The following is an 18,759-nucleotide window of genomic DNA, read 5'->3' on the forward strand; positions in this document are numbered from 1 at the left end:
CAAACAGCCTACTCTGTGGCCAAGGACTTTGGAGACATATTTCTTTTTTTTTTTTTCCCCCACAATTAAGTTTCAAGACTTGCATTAGATAGCCAGGTAGCTTTAATTGAAATCTCTATTGGTATCTTCAGTTGCTCACTTACGTGAAGGCTACATTGCCTTATTAAGGTGTGAAATGAACACTCTTCTTCTGTTTCCAAGCAGATGAGCAAAGAAATAAAAATATATATAAAATATATAATATATAAAAGTATTGCAGTGATGAAACAAAACCAAAAATGAGATACTCTAAACAAGGTTAGTCTTTCATAAAAGAGAAGTCTCTGGGCAATTAACTAATGCCAGTTGGAAGGGGAAGTCATAAGGATTAAAAGAAGAGCACTGTCTGGGCTGCAGTTACTGCTTGTACTTAAAGGAAGGCTTGTACCAGTCTTTCATCCACAAGAACTTTCGCTTCCCTCTAGATACTGCATGTAGTGAGAGGAGCTCTAGAAGCATTAGGAAGTAACTACTTTCACCAGGGAAAAGCTGTTTAAACTCCAATTATAACTGAAGGTACTGTAATGACCGCAATCAAATGGTAAATTTAGTTTCTTCATTTACAAATGTAATGAGCCTAGTGGAAGGCTAAGTCAAGTCATTTTTCTTTGTTTTATTTTTATATATTTGAAAATTAATTTTAAACAAGCAAATGTATTTAAAATGTTAAAAGTAATGTCTAAATTATATATGAGACAGAACGGAATGGAAAATAAAAATTTAAGATTTTCTTATTCGGTTGCTTACCCTTTTTGCTTTTGTACGCATCGGTGTATCGTGAACGTATCGCGTGGGTGCGTCAGAGAGATAGACTTCAACATCATCAGGCACTTCTTCAAGAAAGTTGGAAGGAACCAGCCCCTTTTGTCCGTTAAGTTCACCCTGCAACATGATGAAAATGTTAGTCAATGTTTCAATGAAAGCAACTGCCGGTTCCCAAGAAGGCAAGGAAATACTTTGACTATTTCAAAGCCAGTGAGGGAGACGGAATGTCCATCTGAGGTCACCTGGGACCTTAAGAGCTTACACCCTTTTGAAGGCCACAAGAGCTGGTGTGTGTAAGGGAGAGCAAATGCACCCCTGGGTTCTTCATCTCCGTGCCACGGAGACGCAGGTTTCAAGAGGGGTCACTTCTAAAATGTATCGGAGAGAGAGAGCCGGGCCTGTTTCTGCAGCCCAGTGTGGAAATGGAAAAGGCACATTCCAGCTGCGGCTGGGCAGCTGCTGTCGACTTGCCAGTTCAGCCGGATGAGCAGCGCTGGAACACTGTCTCCCATGACCAAACTCTTCCACTTCTTAAGGAAATGCCAGTAGTACAATCAGCTAACCAGTGCTTAAAAGAATACTGAAATATTGTATTGATTTATTTTAATCAAATAACCTTTTATCATAGTGACAGCCTCTCCCCGGGTGGTTTTCTCCCAAGTGAAACTCCTTGCCTGTTAGAAGTCATTCATATGTTTGCGTACATCAAAATACACATTTTCGAGCAACTAAATGGGGCAAGTATTACTTATAAACTGCCAGCACCAGCTCCGAGCTGCCTGAACACCAGTCCCTAGAGCAATGTGCCGAAGGGGCAAGAGTGACCCCTCTGCAGTGCCACAGCGTCCCCTCCAGCCCAGGGAGCTGCTGGGGTTCTGTACAGCCCGTGCAGCTGCGGGAGCCGAGCCCAGCCTGGTTCTAACCGGGCTGGTCGTGAGCTCCATCTCCCAGGGACAGGAGGGGATGGTGACACTAACCCCATTCCGACAGCGCTTCCCAGCACGCCCGGTGGGTCAATGGGTTTGTTAAATTGGGATCAGGGATATTCCCACAACACGAGCTGAGCCCCCCCCAGTCTGTCATTTGCTAATTCAAGCTAGTGAAGAGTGCTCTAACAGTCTGAAATGGTTTGATGTGATCAAACAGAAGCCAACTCACATAGTAAAATCCATCTTCATCAATTTCACCAAAGACAGTGATAATGTCCCCGGTGCAGAACGTCAGCTCGGCCTGCAGAGAAAGGAACAGGTGACAGGACATGTTTTGTCAGGCAAAGGTTAGCACTGTCGTTATTCATAGTAAATACATTAATATTTTCCCTCTATGTTAAGACACAGTTGGTAAAACCTACTGTGAAAGCAAAACCATTTTCTTCTCTTCTTATTTTTTTCTTTAGCTTGCTAAATCTGGCACCTCTCCCACCAGGTTCTAGCTAACAATTAGCTATTTTTAACTGAAGATCTAGCTATTGCTCAGTTGTTATTAAAAAAAAAATAAATTACAGACAAGCTGTACATTCATGAAAGCTCAGCTGCATCAATTCAGAGAAAGAAACAGAATGTATGATGAATGCTGTTCTGCGCTGTATTGTCCTGGTGTGGGCCGGGGAAGTACAGAAGTCCTACGTGTGTCGTAGACATCTGCCTCAAAACACTTGCCCCATGTTTGTCATTCTGAACTGATTTTTTTTTTTTTTGCACATCCCTGTCACTGGCCACTGGCGCTCATCGATGCCGGCGCTGACCTGGCCCCGCCAACGGGACCCACAGTAAACAGTTATGCCAATACCTCTACGTCAACGTTAGGAGAACTCTCTCTTGGATCGTAATCGTACAGCGCCACCATCCTTCGTGTAGACACGGAATGCTGCCTGCCGCTCCGTCTGTTTCTTTCTGTTCCGATCACAAGGAGAGGAAGGGAAGGAAAGCTATCAAAGTTATTTTGAAAAGAAAAACAAGGTGCAATTTTTCCCCACGTCATTTTCACAACAGCGCAGTGACAATGTTGACATTTCTCTAGCACAGAGGTACCAGGTCACACATTACCAAAGCTATTCACACAGATAAAGGTTTCAAACCAGCACGTACGTTTCATAAATAATTGTTTAACGGGTGACTTGCCCTCTTTATCCTAAACCACTGAACCCTCTGAACAGTATTTATCTGCAAAACTAACCTTCCAAAATTTCCAGCCATTCTCGGTTGTAAGAATCAGAGGTTACCAGGGTATACGAAAAGCCAAAACATTCACAATTCACGTTTGTTTCGTTTTATTCAAACTTCCACATTTCCTGTCTGTTCCCGCTCCCCCCACCCCAATCACAAGGAATTTCGTGCCTGGGATTATTCTTCAACTTTCTGCTGGGAGACTGGAAGGAGAAAGGGACACTCTCAGCTGGCCCAAGACAAAAGAGGCTCCCCATTACGCAAGTGGTTTGCAATATTTTCAAGACTTGAATACAGAAAAGCAGCTTCTCAAGTTTGATTTTGCAAATTTCCTTTGTGGGGAACAGAAGGAAAGGAGCAAAATTTGTAGTTTCCAAAAAACCATGTGAAATGTTTATTGATTGATATTAAACATTTACAGAGAAGTCCCCAACGGGCTTCATTCCAAATCTGAATGACATCATTAGCATGATTCTTGCGGATGATTTTGCTGCAGCAAGAGAAACATGCTTGTTAGTGCTACTTAGACAGGCATTGAGGGCGGGTCTGATGAGCGTTAGGCAGGGTGACAGAGGAACCGGGGTGCGGGGCACCCTGTGGCTGTGCCGGCAGGAGGGGAAGGATAAAGGCTGGCTAATGTCGGAGCAAGTGCTGGGTGGAGCATGCACTCGGGGCTGGCCCGGCACCCACCGGCTGCCACTGAAGCATTCGGTCAGAGGAGATCACTTACTTTTGCAGCGGGTGGGTTGGAGCGATTTCCCAGCCACCAACGCAAGGGATTTACACCAAACACGAGGAGAGAGCCAAGGTGAAGGCAGGGGCTGTACGAGAGGCGGGACCCGATCCCCCGATTCCCAACAGCCTGGATCAACCCAAACCTAAGTGTCTCACTTTCCGTTTGACGAACTGCTCTGGGGCAAGCCATTGCCCGCGGCTCAGGGCCAAGGGCACCTCTACGACCAAGAAAAGAATCCAAAAAGGATCCTATGCCTAATTGCTACGAGACAGTATTTTCCAACTTCTGGTTTCCAAAAGTTCAAAGGCATTAAAAAAAATAACTCTAGACAGCTCAAATCATTTCAGCTAATTTACAGCTTGAATCAAATTATTGGTTCTTAGCACAGACCTCTTTTAGACTTTCTGGATCTGCGGTGTACAGAGCGTGTGCTCTCTTTGAAACGGTCACAGTTGACTTCAGGAAAGGAATGCATATAAATAAAAGAAGAAAAGATATGAAGCTGTTCAAAGTTCTGTTTTTAAGGATTTAATGTGGGCAAAGGATTAAGAAAAATATAGTCATATGAACACAGCATGTAAAGTGTCTGATATGACATTAAAAATACGAGTAACAACACGAGACAGACTGGCAATTAGAGCCTGTTTCTGCTGAAAATCCACGTGGGCAGCCTCTGTGACAGCAAGGGCCTGAGCACGTGGATCTCTGCTGTCCAGAATTTGGATTTAGTTCAAAATTAAGCCAAACTAACTATTCTTTCCAAATCTGTTAGTAAAAGCGTTTGCGGTTTTTTTTGTTGTTTGTTTTTTAAATGGCTAACAATTTAAATCCATATTAAAGAGAAAATACATCATGCTTTCAAAGTGCTGAAATATTTAAAGGTGAACTGCTGGGGGTAGGTTGCTAACAGTTTGCTCAGAAACATCCCAGAATAAAAAGAATTGCTTAAAAATATAAGGCAGGGCAACATTTCTGTCACAAATTGCCTCTCCTTCTTTCCAAGATAAAGACTTTCTGGTATCTCAGCAGTTTCAGGAGACACTGCCAGTTGAGCGCAACCAAAAAATCCAATTCTGTTCACAAAGCATGACTGTTAGACAGCCAAACCCTTCCGATTCCGGGGAGCTATGCAGCTGAGTGGTCTCATTTTCACAAGTGTTCTCTATCAACAACTTCCTGACTTAAGAACTGAGAGCGCTGAGCAGGGCTTGAAGCAGTGAGTTTCAATCGTAGCTGTTCAGGAAGATATTTTCTGTACCCACGTGTGACCTCGCTGCTAGAAGCAGAAATACAATTAGCCAGTTCCTAATGCCATCAGGCCCCCGGTCGTGTTTCCAGCTGTCCCTGGCGCAGGTCGGGGGGAGCTCATTCTGACAGACCTCAAATGATGTAGACCCGTGCCAAAACGAGGACTCGTGCAAGCAACCTACTCGGGCACATCTGCAGGTCCCACTCTGTGTCCACCCCAAGCTTCTGTCCCATCAATGTACGTGCAGGTGTATGTGCTTGACCCACAGGAGCAGACGGGCAGGGGGGTTTACAAGTGCAAGTGGGTGGGAGTATTGGTTGTATTTATGTGGCATAAGTAAATAAATACACAGATTGGAATTAAGAACTCAATTATGAACTTAAATCGTCCTTCCCTTTCATGGACAATGGAGAATTAAAAAATATCTCAATATTAAAAAAAAAAAAAACCAAAAAATAATTCGTCTCACATTTACTAATACAATTTTGGAAACAATAAGGTTTTATTCAATCTAAGAAAACAACTGTGGAAGATTTCTTTGGTTTTTTTAGCAACCACTTTTACAGTTCACTTTTAAACAGGACCGAACCAATTCCAGCCCCTTATAGTTTCTGAATCATGTTGAAAATTTTAAAACTTCTTGAGATAGTTGTTTGAAATTTATTTGTAGAAATAAATCTAAATTCAGATACTTGCATTGTGTATCTGCGTACAACACTGAACCAATGATGTAACACAAGTGGTTCATAATATAGAATTGTTTGGCCAAACTCTGCTTTTTAAAGGGTTTGTTACTGCAATAGTCATAAAATCTCATAATATGTAGTGCTATCCCAAATGAGATTACACATAACCCTTTGCCACCATCCCTTTAAATTACTGGTAAAGTAGGAAACTGTAGAAGAATAAAAATAACAACAAATAAGTGATTCTTTTTATGCTTTGCAGCAGTGAGCGTATCACAAAGCACCTCAGCACAGCACACTCCAAAGCACAGGGATCATGTTCTGTGTCTAGAAATCTTTCAGGTGACAAACCCCTCTTTTTTTTTTTCTTTGTTAATAAGACAAGAAAGTAAAGAGTGGAGCGGTGAAGATACAAGTCCTCATTTGCAGCAAAAGATGTGACCAAGATTAAATATTAGTTGAATAAAGTCATCCAGATACTGACACAGAATGTATCCCATGGTGTAGTAAATTGCTGTAAACTTTAGATGCATCTGCATATTGTAAAAACGAAAGGCAAAGCAGATCCAGCCAAGTTAATAGCACCCAAAAGTCAGGAGAAGGGAAGCATATATATTTTTCCTTACCGATTTTCTCAACTGGCGTGTTCAAAGGAAGAAAGCCTTGCTTTAGAAGCTGATCCATCATCTCTTCATCATCTGCTTGAATCTCAGAGACCATATTACATGGGATAAGGCCAATTCTTGTACAGGTTTCTCCACGATAGAATCCATCAGCATCTTTGTCCCCATAAACCTGTTATTCAAAGAGCGATAATGTTGGTCAATAAAGGTTTTAGCATTTAGGAATTTTAATATAGGCCAAATGGTTGCTAAAGTACGGACACACGACTACAGTTTGGATATGGAATTATATTAGTTTTGGACTACTCTGACATGTTACAAAACTGGAATTGTTATGTTAATTTGAATTATGACTTCAGATACATAAGCAGAATTTGGACTTTTTTTGTTAGTGGTGAAATGCACCGACAGTGAGAGACACCATTAGAAGTCACCAGTTTCTCCCTGTGCAGAGCCAGAAGTACACCGAAGGGTTTACACTCGTGCTTACGGAATTATTCGCACAGCACCCGTCTTGGTGCCGTATGAACTCTATTCAAAATGAAGCATTTGCAAAACTGAGCCAAGTGTTGTTACTTTAAATAGAACAACTTGCGTATGATCAAATATGCCTAATACTTAATATACTTGATATGATAGATCTAATACTTAATATACTTGGTACATGTACTTCCTTAAGCTATGCTATTTCTTTCCAGAAGACATGAATTAAGGTATTAAAATAGCATCAATTTTCACCATGGAGAACAGGTAAATCCCAAATTTCTCTTAAATTCTAAAAATGCAGTCAATTCATAAAGGCTACTAATGATCCAGAGGCCTAGATCGAGGACAGTACTAAACATCTTAAAGCCAAACTGAGGTTAGATTGTTCCTTGTTTAGGCTCGATCATTTCTTCTTTTCTTTAAAAACAAACAAAACCCCCCAAACTAATCCCTTCAGTTCAAATCAGAGTTCATTAAAAATGATCACTGAATAGCCTCAACTTTGGGAAGCAGGGGAGTCTTCATCACTATATATCCCCGACTCACCTGGTACCACCACGTCTTCACACGTACAGCGCGTGTGACCCTAACGCGTGTTGGGACAGGCTGCACCCAGCTCCCGGTGGAACTGACCCTCCACCATCCCGCTGCTCAGGTAATGTACGAAAAGTATTTTGCAAATGCAAACTAATCCATCTTCACAACGATTTGATGAGAAATTCAAAGCAGCAGAGCACATAGTAATCACCATGGTCCCAAATATAAAATAAGCATCACTGAGAATATATATCTGATGTGGGATCTCTCTAGACTTTTCAGTGCCAAACACGTACGTATTTGTGAAGACAGAATTAAAATACTTGAGTGAAATGAACATTCTTGCAAAGAAAAAGTTCCATATTTTTGGCATACGTATCTATCATGTAAGGATGTAAGCAAAATATCTAACATCAAAAAAAAAAGTGATTTATGATACAGACATTTGTGTTAGGATCCAATCCACCACAGCGGCAGTCAGTCAGCATCTTAACAGCTAAAGTTACCATTTTATCTTTGAAATGGGTAGTGTAATAAACCAGTCTACATTTTTTTCAGGTTCTGTTTCAGATCACACAGAAATCTCAGTTGCCCTTGGACCATCAGCAGCTGTTCCTTCTGCCTCTCTCATTTCTGCCCATTTTGCACCAGACTAATAAGATACAAGGCTGCGGGAGACGCTTACATTTGCTGATTCAACAGAAAAAATCTGCTCGCTTTTTAAAATCAGATCAGCAAATTGAACAGATTTGCCTTGCAGCTGCACAACGAAAAGATGAGGCAAGCTGGGGCAGAGGGCATGGCTAACAACATTGACAGAGCCTGTCCCTGGCACCTGGAACAGGCCCAGCTTGTCTTCAGCGCCCTGTTTAGAGGCAGCTTGTGTATTTTGCACCAACCAGGCACCAAAGGGAGTGGCTTTCCTCGTTTCAGACAAGGATGACACTGGAAGAGAAATACCTAACTTCTGGACTTCAGTTAAGCTGAAGTGCGTAGCAGGTAGGAGTGTTCAGCATTTCAACAAATACAGCAGCTCTGGTACATATGAAAGCCCAACACTAAGCACAACTTTGGTCTTAGCACCTAAATATCTAATTCAGTCCGGCCGTAACTATCTATAGCAACTTTGAGATTTTTGCCCATTTTGCCCTAGTTGTTTTTAAGCCTCCAGCACTGGATACTACATTCCAGATCCAGTGAGATTTACAGCCTGAAACTCTGGAAGAAAAAACCCCTTGGACTCTGGTCACACAAGTTGCTTTCTCCACAGGGAACAAAGGAGACCCTGTTTGTAAAACTGAGTCCTTTGTTTCCTTTGTTTTTAGATCCCACCTTAATGATCTGTCCTTCTTTAAATGGCAGCTCTTCTTCTGCAGCATCCGGATTTGGGGACATTGTCAGCGGATCGTAGTCAAAAAGTGCAACAAATATTCTGGTAGTTATATCCTCTGTGCCAGGATCTGTTTCTGATTCTTCATAAATATCGGGAGAAAGATGGTCATGACCACCATAGCCATCTATGAAAGCAAATTCAGAAAAGGACAATTCAGTAATACAAATTGGCCTCACCTTTCAACTCTTCCAGTTAACGTCTGAAAAATGTTTGGCACTTCAGTGAAAAAAACCCAGTAACTGAACGCATATCCTACTAAGTTTGGTGGGGTTTTTTTAATTAGCAAGTTGTTATTTTTTAAAAAGCACATACAATCTGCATGCACTCAATGTGGCGTTGATCTCCTACGCCACACTGACATTTACACACATGAATACAGCTCAGGTAAGAAAGCGATTTTTGTTAGGCTTCCCAGAGTTTGCCGTAAAGTAATGAAGCATGTTAAGAGTGACATAATGATGAGTCTGATAGGCTTTATCATTACTGCAAAAATAACCATGCTTTGGATCCACCTGTTTTCCAGCACAGCTGCTTCTGCTCTTCATGGACACAAGAAAGCACATCCCAGCTGTGTTGACATCCCATGTTTTAGGTACAATGTTTAAAACATGGTTATAACCTCTTCTCTCCAGACAGGCAAGAAGAAATGTATTGCAGTAGTGTTAGTTATGGCAGGGCTGGGACTGCACTGCCTGTGATTTTATTTAAACACAGTCAATAGTTAACACAGCCAGCAGCGCCCAAACCAACCCAAACACTAACGAGAGGCGTTAAAATCTGGGAGGAACGATTAGCTATGACTGCATTTAACCATAAGCTCATTAAGAAAGATCATCCATGAATATCACAACACTTAACACTGCACTGAACTCTGTCCACTGCAGGGCAGCAAATCAATTAGGACATAAAAAATGAGAACTGACATTTTCTTTCACACATCTTTCAGGCTTTTCAAATGATCTGGAGAATGTGTTCAGTCCATGATTCAACAACACACCTAAGGATGGGCTTCAGTAAAACTGAATTAGAAAATCAGGCCAAAGTGGCTAACAATGAGTGCTTTGATTGACAGGTTTCAAAGGCTTTTGTCTTGAAAGAGCATGCACTTTCCCAAAAAACAGGTTCTTTCAAGACATACAAAGTCCCCAAAAATAAAGCCATCAAAATCACAATCCACTTCTGAAAAACCTGGCTCATCCCGCTAATTTCAGTGGGAGTCACGTACTTTTGATCTTTGGTGAATCAACACTTCTCATCCAGTTTACAAGATCCTTCAGAATGAATAACTTCAAAAAGCAGTTATGAATTACGATCAAAGTGTAGTTCAACTATATAATTTTTTTTCCAAACAATTTTCATATTAATACAATTTTTACTCTGGTCATCTCTTACAAATTAGTGACTCCCATTTCCAGTTAACAGTTTGAACATTCAATACGGAGCATTTTAGATAAAATTCCTCTTTTTGCCTCAACATCAGATGCATTTTAGTCAACATTTGATATTTTTAAACTACCAGAAAAAATATTTTCAGAGGGTCACAGCTTTAAGGGAACAGCTACCAACTCTTGGGTCCAGAGTGCAAGAAAGAATGTGAACAGGGAAAAATGCAAAATAGCAAAAGGGCAGGGAAAAACTCCAGCCAAGAAGCTTTAGGCAGGCACAAAGCACAGAAAGGAAGTATGGGAGAAGGGCACATGTGGAACAGAAAGCAATGGGACACAAAGGATGGGATTCTTCTCTGTTCTGTTCTCCTCCTGCAGTCAGGTTGCAGTCATTCTGGGGTTCATACTTAGTCCCACCAGGCAATGTGAAGCAGGTGAGTTAAGGGGTGTTCTGTTTTTTAAATTAAAAATATTGATTTTTGCATCCAACTGCAACTGCAGTTAATGAGGGTTAGGTGCAAAGATGAATTATAGCCAAATGTATCTCTGTTAAAAGCACTGCTCTGTAATAATCTGAGTCAGAATAGTCATCTTTGCTTCAGTGAACGAGGAAGCAAATAATCTCTTGATTAGCTCATTAGCCGCTTCTCTTACTCTTTCAAGACGTATATACCTATTTCATACATATATACACACACATGTAACTGTATGTGTAAAATCTTAGTCTTTGGATGCAGCCAGCCAGATTCCCAACTGATGCACAGTTGCAAACACAGTTGCACTGAATCCACTAGACAAACACCAACATACACAAGCTGATGAACCGTCAGGTATGTTTGCTTTGGAACTCAACATTAAATTATGGTTTACCTAAACTTCCAGGACCCCTTTTGTTTCATTTCAGATATCAACAAAACCTTAATGTATTTCTTAGCTCTATATGTGGCCTGGGCAGTTTTATGGGTTAAGTGTTAGGCACTTTAATTTACTGTGTTATGAACTATGAAAACTGAGTTGTTGATCATGTAATGATTTCTATGTTGATGAAGCAACAAATACTATCGGTAGTAGGTATAATTGCCTTACTCATGTAATGTAAGTTTGTCATTATGATATAATTACTCCTAAAAATAAGAGTAATTTTTGTCTTCACCAAGTGGAATAGCCAAAGTCCTGTGTGGTCATTGAAAAGACCCTGAATCTTTCTTTAGCCCAAGCCGTAAATCAGAATAATGTTTGGTAACTGCTTCCTATCACACACGTTGGGTTGTGATTACCAGCTACTGTTTGTCCCTGGCCTGTCTGTATGATTCGAGTGGAAATGTGGTCATTCCGATGAATGGTTGTTCAGGTGTATACAGTAAATACTGACTGGCATTAGTAGCAGCATAGCTTCACAGAGGTTCATGCAATGCAGTGTGCTTGGACTCGGTCGAGTATGGAAAGGTGGCCGCACAGCAGTTTCAGGACAGAGGACTAAGGGCTGTTCGTCCCTTACAGCTGAGCTGGAGAAACTTACCTGAGAGCAGACAGGACTTAAGAGCTAGTTCCCCTGCATTCTGCATTGCATGCAATGTTGTCATACAGAAACCGCACTTGTTAACACGCAGCTCTAAAATGTGTCTGTCATAAAGGATGAATAATGTTCGGCATACCGTATCTATATTCAGAGGCCATGGTACGCTGCTGAGGCCATTTCTTGTGTCCACCAATGCTGCGATAATAAGCTTCTTCTTTTACAGGTGAAATATTTCCCTCACTACCTGACCGAGACCGACCGCCTTCACTGTTACTGTCCATTGTAATTTCTATGGAGAAAAAGGGAATGATCTATTAAAACATATTGTATAGTTGCCTTCGCGGAGGCTCCTGTGGGCAGGCTCTGCCTACCTTTTGTTCTGACTTGCATATAGTAGGAAGGCTAAACACTGCATAAGCTTTGCCAGATGTCTCAGCCTCTAGAAATCCTTCTTCAGCAGGGGAATCACAGAAATGGGTGTCTCCTTTTTTTAAAGCATCTGAATTTTGCGCTTTTTAAAATTCATACAGTGTAAATATTGTTTGTTAGATCTTTGGATAGGAATCATCTTTTATTATGAGGTTTAAACAATCCTACCTGCCAGATCTGCAAGGTCAAGAGCACTGTAAACTGTGTTTCACCTTCTAAAGTATCAACCTAAAAACAAAAATTAATTAATTTACTTGAATCCTACCTGCAATAAGATACTAATCCAAAGTATTTATAGCTTAATGGAAAAAATATCTCAAAGAATTTAAATTCTGGAACATTGTGGAGACAGGTTTTATCACTGAAATCCTAAGCATGTTACAATTTTGAAGGTCTTTCCCACTAATTTAACCTCCCAGAGCTGCTTTTAGAACTTTCCATCTCTGAAGTGACCCTTTAGCTGAATAACAGTAAAAACTCCAGGCATGCACGTAAAAGAATAAGCTGCTGCCAAGAAATTTGAAATCCACATTTTTGAGCCATATGCTGATGCCAACAACAGTTTCCTGTATTTAAGCAGTCTAAACTTTGGCTCAACCGTATATACCTTCCTCTTCCCTTTTACTTTACTCTGCTTTTCACATTGTGGATCTACGTATTATAATGACACAACTACAATAATTTCCTTCTTCAAAAACCATACTTGCAGCCCTTATTCATGGGAAACTTCCTCTGTCAGTGGGAGTTCTGAACAGCGGGTTCAAGTTTATATAAAGCTCTACTATATGCTTTTGGATGCCCTACTTCTACCACATTTTATTTATCTGAACTCTTGATACATTTCGTATCTTGTAGATTTTTTTCCAGCAGGATTTTGAGCACAGTTTTATCAAGTGTTTATATTTGTCTCTCTTACCCTCGAAGTGATGTATTACAGTACGATGCTGAAAGTGAGAAATATTGCATACATATCTTTCAGCAATTTTAAACACTAGTCTTTAATTCAGCAATTTGGACTCTTGAACTCAAAAACACATAAAGCCTTTCAACAGCTTCACAACAAATCATTTTTTGTTAGATGCTGTACGTAATGCTCAGTAGTTTGCTTGCTACCAGTGTTACACAATATTTTTTAATTAAAAGGAAACCCAAAGGATTGATTCAAACCTGTCTACTCTCTTGCTATTAATAAAAAAATGTTTTAGTAGATAATATAAAAGAAGGAGCTTAGATACAAAACTTGCTTTAAGTGGTCCAAACATAAACCAGAAATCTTTACTCCTGAGAAAAAAAGGCTGCTTTCAGAGAAAAAGGACATGAAAATCTAACAGTCTTTACACCATCACCCAAAAGCTATTGGGTTCAGCTAACAATAACCTGTCAACAGAAGCACAAGGGCCTCCCTGGAGCTGATTCTCCCCCATACCATTTTCATACCAGTGTAATTCCATTGACACCTGTGACGATTATCCTGGTTTACACCAGGATGTGGGACAAGAATCAGTCTCTGACCAGTCATGCTATAGCAAAGACACTGAGAAAGTTTCATACGTTACAGCTGTGCGTGTTTTCCGATTTATAGTTTCAATAATAATAATAATTACTATCTACTAGATACCAAAATAATTGTGCCCACTAGAGGGAGTTTGCTTTTAATTTACAGTACAGGCATTTTAGTGTGATTCTATGAAAAGGAAAAAATATTTACTATTTAAAAATAAAGGCATTCCTCAATGATCAGTCTTTTCCTTCTGATAATCTGCATTTGTGATGTCTGTTATTCACATAAATGTTAGGTGAGGTTTGCCTGACACTGCTTCCTTCTCCTCCTGATGATGCCTACAAGTATTCACAAATTAAAGTCCAGGTTAGGGATGGGAACCGGACCGACTTTACATTTCTACAGAGTAAAGTTCTGCTAATAGCTCACAGAACTCTTTCTTCATCTGTTTTGCATGTTTTTCCTGATTGTCAGTGTGAATGCTTCTCATTTGTCAGTATAGAGTGCAAGTTTTAACAGATATGTATTTGTCCATAGTGTACTGATTCCATTATCTTTTCTGCACTACTTTTTGGATTTTCTGGTATATACCAGCATATAGTTTAAGTCGTAAGTAAACCAGAATAGGGATGATTCTGTAAGAAATATCAAATCCAGTAAATATATGCAAATTCTACTAACTTGTATTTAACAGCTTCCATTTTTCCTGCTAAATTCCAAAAAGTAGTCAAGAAAATGGAAAGTAAATGCAAAATGATGGTTGATGAATGGAAAGATGGATGGCTGAATGGATGGCTGAATGGGTACATTTATTTTACTGATCATATAGTAGCCTGCCTACAAATTTCATCTTAGGTAAGATCTAACACTATCTAAGCTTAACCCAGCTTAGAAAAGCTCCAATACCCACTAAATTCAATGAAAAGACTCCCAGTGATGTCAATGACTACTGATTCAGCCCCTGCGAGACCCCGGTACACTCATATTTAGATGGAGATGTTTTTAGTTCCATTTCATCCCATTTAAACTAAGAGCAACCATGGTTCAAGACAAGCGTCTGTGGTTTCTTTTTTAAGGACCGCCTTCCCAACTCTGAGGCTGCAAAGAACAGAAATGCACCAATCTGTCCAACTAACCAATGGAAGGGACCAACATTGGTCGAGACCTTTGTGGCACTGCACTGCCATGAGAGGACCTTCGCCCTGCATGCTCCGCCCTTTCAGGCCGTCCTGCAGATGACGGATTACCTAAAAGCTAAAAAACAACAACAGAAAAAACAGGTTTGTAAGTTACATGCATGGTAAACATTATGGTTATATGGTTGGACATTAATCAAGTCAATCACATTTGGAAGCATAAGCTCTAAAGGCAACTAAACTTAGTTTTTAACTGAAAGGTTAGCTGAAAAGAAAATACTGTTGCCTGGCAAACCTGCAAAAGAAAAAATGGTTTCCTGATTTATGGCAGAGTTTTGTAACCAGCAGTCACACATCAGAACAAAAAGAAAAGAAAAGAATAATTTTTGAAATATTCTTTTGCCTTTGTTGTTGCTGCTAAGATGACGCTATAATCTCCTGAAGAGCAGTACAACCAGTCATGAGAGCTGTGGAGATTGGACTGCACTGAAAAGGCAAGCCTTTTGTACTCGCCTCTACAGCTTTGTCCAGTTTGCAGCATGTGAACAAGTGTACGTCCTTCTGCCTTTGAACACACTGCTCTTCTAGAATGGCCTTCGGGTGTTACAGCTTTTTAAAGGTCATTGAAACATGTAGAAGGGAATGTAGACACACTTCGTCTCACATCACAGCTGTCTCGTTCTGTTCACTACCCTTGCAGGAAACGTTGCTATTTTAATAACTAAATGGTACTATTTTAATGCTCTCCAGAGTTTATCGCGCAGTCATTGAGACTAATACAGCTTGGGTACCACTTTAATGGGAGAAATTTTTAAGGATCATTTCAGCATAAACTGCTAGGCTAGAAGAGCAGGCAGCTGATTTCTACTCTTATATGAAACACGTGAGATTGGAGTTTTCCACTCTGGACTGTTGCAGACTGAGAGGGTAAAGAATTTGCTCTGGTCTTTAGGGAGCAGGGAAGCCTACGGATGCGTCTACCAAAGCGTGGAGACTCTGCTACAGATTAATGGACAGAAATGCAAATAGGCAAGATCACGCAGAGGCATCCTTGAAGGTATGGGATGGCCCTGGCCTCTCCCTTTGGAAGAAGCTGTTTGCCTGCATTCTCACGCAGAGATGCAGTCTGCAACTTCAAAGGCAAGAAGAGATGGTCTAAAAAGGAAGGCAAAGTAGTGACAGTGCAAAGATAAGGCAGAAAATGGAAGTATGATGAAATCCGTGACTCCATAAATCTGGGTCACTGTCACACTGGGGGAGAATCTTGATTTTTGTCCAGAGATGTTTCATGATAAAGAGCATATCCTGAAAATTCTGGGAATGAGGTGAATAAAAACAACACAATGAAATGCATTCCTCAACATTAAAAAAAAAAAAAGACTGATGAAATATTTTTCCAGTTAAAATGCAGCTTTTTTAAAAAGCAACATTTAGATGGGCAAAATAAAGAAAAACAATATTTTGGAAAAATTATAGTTCAGCTAACCCTTAATTAAAATTTAGATTCAGTTGTCCTTTAATAAAAGCAGCCATTATTGTAATTTGTTCTGTGGGGAAATCATTGTAAAGCAAATTAAACTGATTTCAGCATGACACAAAAGAGGACGGTAAAGGAAAATGCAGAATAATAAACAAAAATGAATGGGGAGGAAAAAAAAAGGGAAAAATGTAGCAGATAGGTCCAAAGGATGGACTCTAAAAATTAATTTAAAAAAAGAAAAACAAAAACAAAACCCAAAAAGAACAAAAGAACGAAAACAGACTGATTTGGCAAGCAGATGTTAGAAGGAAGATTTATTTCACACACCAGAGAGTCTTCTGCATCCCTGTGGGATGGCTTTGCAAGTAGCCCAGCTGCCCTAGAGTCAGCCATTTTAAAGTCGGTCTTCCAGCCTCCCTGAACATCTTCATTAGACAAATTATCTGTTCTATTACATTTCTGAGTCTCATACTTTTTCTCGTAACTGGGCTTGACCTGTTCACTCCTGGGCTCTACAAAGGAAGGACCCAGGTCACCAAAATCTTCTTCGATGCTGGTTTGTCTGGTTAAAGTTTTCCTGCGAGCAAGCAATGGCCTCATGCTTTTCCTGCAGGAACAGTTAGCAGTCTCTGCGCAACAGCTAGATGCAACGTTGGCAGAAACTGAATCATAAGTATATCTGAAATTAAAACGAGATTCTTCTTCTTCACTTCCACAGTCTAGTCCACTGTCTGGGCTTCTTGATAAGGATCGGCTATATTTATATCCTTTGTCGTCTGCAGCATAATCCTCCATGCCTGAAATTCTGTGCTTGGCTGGGTACCAGAAGTTGTGCTGCTGGTCTTGATTGTAGGGCCTAGGTGGTCTAGAGTCTCTAGCTATTGTGGGATGCTTTTTATAGGGCATACCTAAACCCTGCTTGTACAGCAGTTCAGAGTATTCACCATCCTCTTCAGCTACTTCTGGAATACTGAAAAGCTTTTTACTGTGATGTATCTGCTGTGAAAAGTCAGGATGTTCCAAAAAAGTGGCTTCAGTGGTCTTAGTCTTATTGCACTCCTTAAGATTATGTAATGTTAAAAACCAGACAGGGAACAAATAGTGTGTGACAAAAATAAAATGGGAGGGAAAAGGGAGAAGAAAAGAAAAATAAAGACAGAATTAGTTTTAGAGCAATGGTAAACATAAGACATGCAGCTTATTTAGTGAAAAGGACGTCATGCTTTGAATGAGAATCTGTGAAAAATAAAGACATGATTAAGAAGTTGCTGGGTGCTTCAGATACAACATGAGAGGTCAGTACAAACAACTGAGTGATGCTCTAACAAGAATAAACCCATGCATTTAAAACAAAGCAATAGAAGATGCATACAGGTTCCAGCATGGTGAATGGGAATGACATTAAAACACCGCACTAATGCTTAGTATGTTCCTTGCCCCATGCCAATTTGCTATTTAATGTTTCTTTGTAACCAGAACCCATACTTGAGAATGAAAATTCTGTTCTAGCAAGCTTTCTTGCTTCGCCTGTGTTAAAGCATCCTATTTGAGTAACAAATACTCCTAAATCTCCTCCCAGAGGAGACCTATTTTGCAGACGTCATTAAAGTAGTTTGTTTCCTTTGTAAAACTGTAAAAAAACTTGCACCATTTTTAAAGCTTGGCTTCCACAGAAAGAACCCTGAGAAGCAGGCTGCTCTCTGATGTCACTCTGTCATCAAATCCCTCACCATAATCTTGTACCTGCTTGATTTGAAAATCAGCCTATTAGCAGAATTAAGTAAAAATCTCTGTTTATATCAGAAGTAGAAGAAAAACCATTCCAGCCTGGACAAAATAAGCATTCTGAACATGACAGATACATTTTGTAATTTTCCTATTACGTTTACACAAAACACAGGTTGGTGGGACAGAAGAATCCTATGCAGTATCTTTGCTGGACTCTGAGAAGAGACAAGAGAATAATGATGCAGGAGGTGCTGGTTTTGATTGACATGGTTTATAGAGTCTACATCACGGAGATGACCTCTCCTTGTTCTTTACTCAATGCCCAGATCAAGTAGGTCTCTGGACACAACAGCACCCATAAATAATGGCAGGATCATCTTGGAGACTTCAGCATGTTACACTTAACTGGGTTTTGGATGTCTTCCCCTTTCAGGCATTAGGAACTTTGTAAGTTACTTTATGACTATATTTATTTCATCTATTTTCATTCATTTTTAAAATGTGTATCACACTTGTGAAACTTTTGAGACAAACTGCCATAAAAGTGGAAAAAAGTCTGTAAGTATGAACCAGGATAGTTCTGATTGGAGCCCAAATATCCCACATTCTAGAATGCTCATATCAGGTGAGTCGAATCTTCCCTTAATCACCCACATCAGCCTTTGTTTTAGGGAACCACTGAAGGGAACAATAATCTCCCAACAAAACAAACATATATCTGTGTGCAAAATGTGTTCTTGTTACTTGAGGGCATCTATTAACTTGGGAGAGAATACTGAGTTACAGCTGCAAGGGCACGGCTGGCATACTTTCAGATGCAAGAGGAACAGGAATCTGATTACATTATGGAAAATTCAGTAAATATTTTTCTTTTTTTTTTTTTGTTAATTACTGATGTTGCA

General features: G+C 40.0%; 1 protein-coding gene across 3 annotated transcripts in view; it reads right to left on the minus strand.

Moving 5' to 3' along the window:
• The window catches only part of RIMBP2 (RIMS binding protein 2), a 150,818-nt gene that overhangs the window by 1,818 nt on the left and 130,241 nt on the right, over positions 1–18,759 (minus strand). The window contains exons 16-24 of one of the 3 annotated variants that reach the window (XM_074159403.1): positions 16,457–17,188; positions 14,650–14,767; positions 11,720–11,872; positions 8,619–8,803; positions 6,267–6,435; positions 4,096–4,161; positions 2,593–2,696; positions 1,963–2,034; positions 787–921 (exon numbers count right to left, since the gene is read on the minus strand). In XM_074159403.1, coding sequence (XP_074015504.1) covers positions 787–921; positions 1,963–2,034; positions 2,593–2,696; positions 4,096–4,161; positions 6,267–6,435; positions 8,619–8,803; positions 11,720–11,872; positions 14,650–14,767; positions 16,457–17,188 — 1,734 coding nt within the window. Of the gene's footprint in view, positions 1–163; positions 191–786; positions 922–1,962; positions 2,035–2,592; positions 2,697–4,095; positions 4,162–6,266; positions 6,436–8,618; positions 8,804–11,719; positions 11,873–14,649; positions 14,768–16,456; positions 17,189–18,759 lie in introns of those variants that run through there. The other 2 variants (XM_074159404.1, XM_074159405.1) reach the window with 2 other exon arrangements.

The sequence above is a fragment of the Numenius arquata genome, chromosome 16, assembly GCF_964106895.1.
Source record: "Numenius arquata chromosome 16, bNumArq3.hap1.1, whole genome shotgun sequence".
In the NCBI taxonomy this organism is placed as follows: Eukaryota; Metazoa; Chordata; class Aves; order Charadriiformes; family Scolopacidae; genus Numenius; species Numenius arquata.